Source organism: Odontomachus brunneus, unplaced genomic scaffold (assembly GCF_010583005.1).
Source record: "Odontomachus brunneus isolate Ranch 3 - 2012 unplaced genomic scaffold, Obru_v1 Obru_scaffold_354, whole genome shotgun sequence".
NCBI lineage: Eukaryota > Metazoa > Arthropoda > Insecta > Hymenoptera > Formicidae > Odontomachus > Odontomachus brunneus.
Window position 1 is genome coordinate 21387 of NW_022639804.1, and position 9646 is coordinate 31032.

A 9646-nucleotide genomic window follows, 5' to 3' on the forward strand; every position below is an offset into this window, starting at 1 on the left:
ATTAATTTAGAATGGCAAGATACTTTTATGTTATTACTTTTAGTAAAAATATTTTTGATACAAAATATATAATTATAATATTTTTACAAATTAAGTAATATATGAGTGATAGTTATAATTTCTGCGTACAATTAAATACGTATAATTGCTGGGAAATAATAATTTATATTTCAGCTATATAACAGCTATATTTCAGCAATATATATAACAGCTATATAACATTTTAATAACATGTTATATTTCTATTAATATATAGTTGCAATATCGTTTGAGTGGGAAATTACAACTAACGTGTATGTTACATGTAACAAACATGTTATATTGCACGTTACATTCCATTATATCCTATACAGCACAGATCTTGGAGCAATATTGCTGCAACGTTGCAATGTTAAAAGTTGTAGCAGTGTTGTCGCAATGTTGCTGCAAGATCTGTGCTGTATGGGATTATGACGATGTAACTGTTATATTATTGTGTTTGCTGGGTACATTTTTCAATTTCGGCACGATTGAGCGATCCAAGTTCTATTTTCCGCGTTCTATATTCAAAAGAAGTAATCCGAGCAACTCAGTGCGCGAATCATAGCAAAATCAAGCCGTCCACGTTCATCTATTCCCCCTGCAAGATACTAGAGATCATGTCGAACCTAGATCAAGGAAAGTATATACTCCCAGCCGACGTTGAAAGTAAGTTTTACATTTTATTCTCGTTTTTCCGCCGCGTTCTTTGGCCATTTTGCAATAATTCTGGTGAGTCTGATACTCGTTTCTCCCTTCGGAGTCGGCAATCCTCCCGACTTCCCTAAGCATATCCTATCTCCGTGCTAAATTCACCGAACCGCGATTAATAAATTTGTGTTTGTTAATTAATTAATTCAATTAAAAATTTCATTTTCTCCAATTCCTTTCCCGAATCGAAATTTTAACCCTATGTTGAACCTTGAATTCTACACTGCAGTAGGAGCTAAGATAGCAAAATAGGTTTAATTCTAATGATATATAATTTACTCTTACTTTGACCCTGATGATGTCTGAAATGTTTACTTTCGCTTTCTTTAGCATAAAGTAGGTTGTATAATAATAGGATTTTAGGAATCAAATTAGGTTCAGTTGCGAACTTCTATTGAAGCTTTAACTCCTACATAGAATATATGTATTTTATAGAAATATTTAAAAAATTTAATAAGTAACGAAACAGAAACGTCAAATAGCATACAAAATCTACATTTTATTTGTTGCATATATTTTAGACATCATCAGGGAATAAAAAAGTAGGAATAAATTATATCATTAGAATTAAAACTACTTTGATATCTTAGCTCCTACTGTATAAGATCAAAATTTCGACTTGGAAATGAGTGTCAGTATTGTCAAAATAGGTTTCACCTAGGTTGTAGATTATCTAAGTAGGCTCAAACTACTTTTAAGAGCGTCAAAGTAGCGTCAAAATTTTGACAGGGTAGAGTTAAAGGTTCAAAAGCGAAGTTAATAAGTATCAATATCGTCACAGTAAATTTTACCTAGGCTATAAACCGTCTAAGTAGGCACAAACTATCCTTAAGAGCGTCAAAGTAGCATCAAAATTTCGATTCGGGTTCTCTCCGATTATTCGCTCTATGCTCAATTCCGAGTAAAGAGATTCAGTTCTCTGACTCAAAATAGGGCCGCTCGCCATACGTCGTTGCACGTGTAAAACGACTCTTCTGGTCGCTCGTTCCTCGACCTGCGTGTACGGTCGAGGCTTATTATAAGCAATCCGTCGCGTTACGTTCTCCTCCAGGACGTAACATAAAAATTGGATGTCTAATTATGTATTGCAGATATCTTACAGTTCCAAACGTCTCAATCGAAAACGTATTGAATTTTCCAGCTGTCAATTTAAGTGGAATCATAGATCGATACACGATTGACATTAAAGCTTTCGCGTCTTTCGTTGGTAGATCGTACCATTTGCATTCGTACACGCTGTATGCTATGCCGGTACTCTGAAAATATAACATCCGTGTCATATATATGATGAATCGAGCACACAATTCGTCATTCTTTACCTCTGTTATAAGTTTCTCAGCTGAGTAGCAATACATATATAAATTTACCAATAACATATTGGCATAAAGCGCAAGGAAGATCATTTTAATAAGAGAGCTATTCGTAAATTTTTCTGTTATTATCTGAAAATGTCGTATGTTTCATTTTGATAAATATACTTAAGTATAAACATTCTTGTAAAGTGCAATTTACTATGTTTTTATCACGTGCACTGTTGGCAATTATATTATTATTAGTTACATATAAAGATAAAATGGAAGACGTACGAATCTTACCGTGCAAACCTGAAAACTTTCAAAGCACAGCTGAAAAGTAGCGACCATCATGTGCATAAGTAAAACTGCACTGTAGCAATTATCAATCGTCTTAGCATTCCTTAAAAATTCGTACGATTAAGTCTTTATAATATTAAATCACACTGCGAGATTTCTCCAACATACCTTATGAGATTCTCATGACGTAGCACGATCGCAGTAAGACCTTTCTTAAAATCGGTGGAAAGTATAGATTTTTCGATTAAATTCTCGACCCATTCATTGAGTGTTGTACACAGATTAATTAGCTGCGCGCAAATGTGCAGCAAAAGCAGCGAGATAAAGGTGTCGACGGTGCAGTTGACTACAGCCACATACACGGCAGCCAACAATTGAATAAAATATGTAATTATATACAGTGGAGCCTTCTGAATGTCATAAGGATAAGGAAACTGATAGACCAGTGTTCGTTGAGACTGATGTATATTTCGATAGAGTTTTAAAATATTGAAAACTATGAAGACCGCGGTTGCGCATGTAAGACTCACGTAACATTTAAAACACAAGCTTCTTCCAGTTCTTGCAACTTTTAACATTGTATTTCGTTGCCATTTTCTCTTGGATGTCATCCAGTCTGCCTTGAATGATGTCATCAGTGTTCGCAGAGCTTTCAAGTCAGACATAATATCTTAATAAAAATGTCAATTGCCAAACTAAATATATATATATATATATATATATATATATATATATATATCAACAAAATTATCGCATAGATAAGTTCATGTCAAAATTTTGCACATTTTTTTGCGAAAATGAACATAATACCGCAAAACATTATCGTATTTGAAATATATATTTTTTTTTAAGAGTAAAATCTGTATTTTAAAGGAGCATTTATCGGATTTTGAATTTATTTTCTCCGCTTTCCGCAGTCTTTTGAAAAATAAAGACGTGTTGCGTCTTAAAAAAATTTGATGTATCCTATAGGGTGGAATAAATTTTTTTCGTAAATTTCATGATAACTATTGTAAAGTATAGACTTTCCCCTGTAATTAAAAAAAAAACGAATTTTTACGATTTTTTTTTTTATGGAGTTGCGATATATCAAAGTTATCTATGTATTTTTTTTAAATCGCTTAATTTTATGCACTCTACTGAACGAAATGAATTATTTTCACAAATCTTACGATAACTATCGTAAAATATCGATGTTTGCTTGCAAATAAAAAAATAAAGAAGAGGTGTGCCCGACTTTCTTCCGCGATGTTCTGCGATGTTGGTGTATTAAAGTTACCTATGTGTTCTTAATCAGTTATTGTCAGCATTAACATTATGCGCACCACGAGGAGATTGCTGATTGGATTTTGCATATTGTATGTATGTGTGTATGTGTGCTACACGTGCGTGTGTATGCATGCATATTTGTCACAGTAACTGATTAAAAATGCACAGATAACTTTGATACGCCGTACAACATTGCGGAAGAAAATCGCGCACACCTCTTCTTTATTTTTTATTTGCAAGAAAACGTCGATATTTTATGATAGTTATTGTAAGATTTGTGAAAAAAATTAATTCCACAAGGGAAGATCCTAAACTGATTCACTAGTTTTGGTTTAAAATTTATGCTGACATATTATTAAGACAGAATGTAAGTTACAGCCCCTATTTTTGCGATATAACAAAATGGCGGTATAATATATTTTCTTATTTTTCAACTTATTTTCCAAATGTGATTCGGCCATATTGGATCGGCTATTTTCTATTTATTCTTTTTCATATCGGATTCGATTTTTTATAATTTTACAGTATGATTTGACTTGATTTCTTTATCCATTAAAAACTTTTTTGTCCAATTTACTTCGTTTCTCCTCTATCAATTGACTTAAAAAGTAGGTATTTTCAAAACATTTTGCCGTATGATTTTGGATTATTATATCTTCTTAGATCATAAAAAATTTCAAAATCTTATTTACAATATTTTTTTATTGTAGCACTTTGCGAAAAAATATATATTATACCGCCATTTTGTTATATCGTAAATATAATGGCTGTAACTTGCATTCTGTCTTAGTAACACCATATACAATATGTCAGCATAAGTTTTGAGACAAAACTAGTAAATTACTTCAGGATCTTCCTTTGTCAGTAGAGTGAATCAAATTATTAAAAAATGTACAGGTAACTTTGATATGTCACAACTTCGCAAAAAAAAAAAACGTACAAATCCGCTTTTTTTAAGTTATAGAGGAAAGTCTATACTTTACGATGATTATCAAATATTCGAAAAAAGTTTATTCCACCTTATAGGATACGTCAAATTATGCAATTTCTTGGAGACGCAACATGTCTCTACTTTTGAAAAGACTGCAGAAAGAGGAGAGAATAAATTCAAGATCCGACAAATGCTCCTTAAAGTGCAGACTTTACTCTTTAAAGTAAAATGAAAAGATTTCAAATACAATAATGTTTCGCTGTATTATGCTCATTTAAAATTATGCAAAATTTCGACACGAATTTACTTATGCAATAATTTTGTTGACGAGTATATTTATATATAAAATTATATACATATATGTATAAGTATATCCCATATTTAAAAAAAAAGAATCTAAGAAATCATTAAAATATACTGCACTTATATCATTAAAATATTCTGCATTTATATCTTGAATTTATATATATGTATAAATATATCGCATATTAAAAAAAAAAGAATTTAAGAAATCATTAAGATATGCTGCATTTATATGTAAAACAAATGCGCTACGATGTGATTATTCTATTATATGATATGCTTCATAGTTATGGCTCATGATATTAATAATTGAGAGTAAATAGTAATTAATTTATATAATGTTACTACAATAAAAAGCGTGATCACTTACTTTCACCGTGATATCGGGTGACAATCAATTTGTAGAATGCCAGCGAGCTGTAGTTCACTGAGGCAATGCATTCCACCATTAACGTTATGTTACCCCAAACACGAAATATATTTGTAATTTGGGGTATGAACACGTAAAAGATTAAAAGGCACATAGCAAATATGTACCTTAAATTCGGCCGACGGAATTCATTCAGGGGAATATGTGGGTCAGGCCATACGCCAAAAAATCGCAAGCATTGGCGACTCAAGGTGAACGCGTAACTTAAATCTGACAAAGTCGAATTTCAAAAAAATGTTATGTCCTTGCGTTGTTTTAGATTTATATTCGGATGACATGATATCGATGTTAAAATCGAATAAGTAACACACAAAATACAAAATAATATTACCACTTCATGTATAGTTTCAAATTCAAATTAACTTTCCCACTGATTATTCCTTTTTACGCGCTTACATTCTTTAATCAGACACGCGTTTAAAAAATATTTGAATAAAACATTTGTTTAAGTCAAAACAAAGATTACTGTTTATTTATTTCTTTATCTAGGAATTGCTGCTTTAAAGTTTATCGAAAGAAATAAAAACAAAGTACGATTATTGTATATATATTAATCATAAAACTTTATTTTCATTAATTACTCCAATATGATACACCTTTGTCAAATGGATATATTAAACATGTGTTGTTTAATGTATTATTTATTAAACACTTTTCATTTAAAGAGACATAATGATAGTAATAAGAAGATTTTAATAAGAAGATTAATTTGGTCTTAATACTTTGTTACAGAAGTTTATAGAAATCATGCTTTATCCGTAGCAGTTTATGGATCCGTCGCGTAGAGCTTTACACTTTCACGATATTTTGCAAGAGTTGATATGGAAGTTTATTTTAGTTCCGTGTATTAGCAAAAAATTATTCGCTTTCAGCATATAGATTGGTTGAAGCGTTTTTACATTCCAGGTAGAAGTTCTGTCGCTTGTACTTTGCGACATATCGAACTTCAGCGCGCAAAAACACTGTAATCAATTTGTACATCGAAAGCAAATATTTTTGCTAATACACGGAACTAAAATAAACTTTCATGCCAACTTTTGCATCCTGTCGTGGAAATACGAAGTTGTACGCGACGGATCTATAGACTGCTTATGATGTAGCATGCTTTTGATGAACTTCTACAACAAAGTACTAATAGCAAATATTACTCCTTTTATCTAATCCTATTGTTATCTATTCCTATTGTTACTGTCAACTTCATAAAAAAATAGATATCTATGTTTTTCAAACATACAATGTTTAAAAAATAATACTTTAAATAACATTTTCAGTCCATTTGACAAATGTCTTTTTTATTGGATATATAACCTTTGAGTAATTAATAAAATTAAATTTTTATGATAAATATAAATATATGATAATGCTCTGTGATATTCATTTATCACAATAAGCAAACAGTATGTAATAATTGACGCCACCATTGTTATTGCATAACTCAATGCAAAGTTGTGTAATGTAAGATAAACTGAAGCATCAAAATTTTATGATTAATAAAATATGAAGAATGTACTGAAAACGACACATATTTTTCTCGATACAAAGATTAACACACCACATTTCGAAGCCTTTCGAAGCCATTTCGATCTACTTGTTATCTTTTTTTTTTTTTATTTTAAATTACAATTACGTTTATTGATCGAATTATAATTGTTATTTGTAATGATTAATTTTCACTGATATTTAAGTCAGAACGAAAATTTCCGATTTTCACAATTGTGTTCACGCGTAATCGCATGTTTCGTGTACTCTATTACGTTACATAATTATTTTACAATAAGATTATGCACTTTTAAAAAAACTTTGCGCTGGAAACTTTTGATTTTTTTTTTACTTTGTGAAACGGATTCTCTACCTTTGTTAACACTCATTGAAGTTCGCGGAACGGAATTTATCGTCTGACTGAGACGCTCTTCACGATCAAGTTAAACAGTAATTCTGCGCGTGCTCAGTATGGGAAGGATTCAATTACTACCATCTGTGTGCATCTTTGTAAACCCTTTTAGATAACAATCAATAGTGATTTACGACACAATGGTAACGAAACGAATAGCGTTCAACCGCCATACGTTAAAGCAGGTTTTGTGAACACGTAACCTGCCGTTCAACTATAAGTGATCTGCTTATTCTATGACGGTATTCGTTCATTAATATCGACTGCATGTTTGACTGTTTCTTAAAATCAGAAAAGATGTTATTGAAGCAGAACTCAGATACGTTTAAGGACCATGCATGTTTTTCCAAATGCGTAAGCCTTTAAAGATGCTTGTTGTTTAAAAATACTTGTTTAAAGATGCTTTTTGTTTAAAGATGTTGTTTAAAGATACTTGTTGTCTCATTATTGTCTTTTTGCTGCTATACTGTTTGATTATTTTGGTCTCGGTGAAAATTGTGTTTTACTTGGACAATTATCATCACTGAGATTTTATTCATCTTGGTGGTTTGAATGTCAAGGAGAAATTAAGGTGGTTGTAAGGTAAAATGAGTTTATTAAAAATTCTCTCAAAGTTGCTTTACATATAAATTGAAATAGTATCTATCTGTTCATACAATTACAAAACGATTAACTATTCTAGAGTCGAGATATTTGAAATTAAACTTAACATTTTTATCTATAGTCCGATATTGGATCTGTACCGATGCCAGAGCTTATCCTGTCTTGCAGCCTTTACTAGGTCCAGATTTAGATTTAGATTTAGATTATTTTAGGATGGCTCGTTTTATGGCCAGATTGTCAACCGGTATCAGGACAAAATTGGTTGCTGACTCTTGGCCGCCGATATTGGACCAATGTTTGGCCAGTTCAACTAGCTTGACAATTTCTACGTGGGACTCTATCGCCAGTTGCGAAGGATAGCAACTACTACTCAGGTAGCAGATTCACGTCAAAATAATGTCAAAATTTGGTCAGTTCTGACCAGCAACGACGAAAGGTAATGACTTGGTTTATATCGTACACTTAATACGCGTATTAAATAATAACTTTCTATAATAGTAACTTTAAATAATCTTAATATTGACAATGCATATCAACGACAACGCATTCAATCGATACGTCTTCCTGATGAGTATTATACCAGTTTAATATATCGTTGTTTATATACATCAACGATATTAAGATTATTTAATAGAAAGTTACTATTTAGTACGCGTATCAAATACACGATATAAACCAGATCAATGACGGTCCTAAGTCACAGACCAATGACGTCATATGTACTATGACGTAATGACATTTTAAATGTCATCTTTTACATAAAATAACGTAACAATGATATATCCCTCACAGCACATTAATATTGCTGAAAGCTTATAGTAACCTTAAATTGATAATATTACATAGAGGTTAATAAACCTGCCATTAACCTTTTAATAACATGAAAATTTTTGTCCATACTCATTTGATTAACCTTAGTTGGCACACTGAGCCAAAAGCTCAGCTTAATTCAGCTTAATTTAGTTCCAATTTATTCCTCCCTATAGTACGAAATTGATGCTTGTGCCATTATCTATTGTTTGTCCAAGGAACTCTCTTTCTCCTGGATTATCTAGCGTAATTCTAAAAGTGTCAGTCTAGCTGGTATTCTGGTGGTATTCGAGTGAAACAGAGTGGTGCCATCAGAGACCCCAGTGTGCTAGCTATAATTATTCGAAGAATTTTTTCTGAATTTTTTTCTCATTGGTGTTTGTCATCAGGGGATAGAAAAGGGTAAGTACGTAATGTTGTAGGTATTTAAATTTTTTTTCCAGAATGTATCATATTATTCCGGTTTTATTAGATGACGTATCAGTTACGGCTTCAGGCCATACTGCAGCTACTTGAGGAAGATCGTGAGGATAATTTTTGTACATTAATCAAGTAATATTCACTCATATCTAATAAATGAACGAGTGTACTTTGAAAAAATAAGTAGTATTTTTTGGCTGAAATTTGTTTTTTTATTTCTCTAAATAAATACCTTTTTTAAAACGGCCACTATCAAACTTTTTTTTTCCTTAAAGTATTATATCTCAATAATGTCAAGTTAAATTTTTAGCTCTTAATATGAAAAAATAGAAGAGTTATGAATTTTTTAGTAAAAATAGTCATTTTTTCATTTTTTTAAGTAATCGAATTTTTTTCAAACGCATTATTACATTTTATCAAAATAACTTGACATCTTTTAAGTCGATATTTGAAAACTATTTTAACATTTTTTCAAATGAAAAAAATCACGTGATTGTGGTGGAGTGTGTTACGCTAAGGGTTAACATTACAGAAATCTTGTCAACGGAACATTATATTAACGAGCAATTAATAACAAAATAATTTATATCATATATATCTTACACACATATATATATATATATATATATATATATATATATATATATATATATATATATATATATATA

At 31.0% G+C, this 9646-nt stretch overlaps 1 protein-coding gene across 1 annotated transcript in view; it reads right to left on the reverse strand.

Moving 5' to 3' along the window:
• Positions 1–7135, reverse strand: part of LOC116853541 — a 27497-nt gene extending 20362 nt beyond the window's left edge. The window contains exons 1-5 of the mRNA XM_032834662.1: positions 7107–7135; positions 5195–5464; positions 2490–2970; positions 2325–2424; positions 2049–2171 (exon numbers count right to left, since the gene is read on the reverse strand). Coding sequence (XP_032690553.1) covers positions 2049–2171; positions 2325–2424; positions 2490–2970; positions 5195–5464; positions 7107–7122 — 990 coding nt within the window. The 5' untranslated portion in view covers positions 7123–7135. The remainder of the gene's footprint in view (positions 1–2048; positions 2172–2324; positions 2425–2489; positions 2971–5194; positions 5465–7106) is intronic.
• Between the last annotated feature and the right edge of the window lie 2511 nt (positions 7136–9646).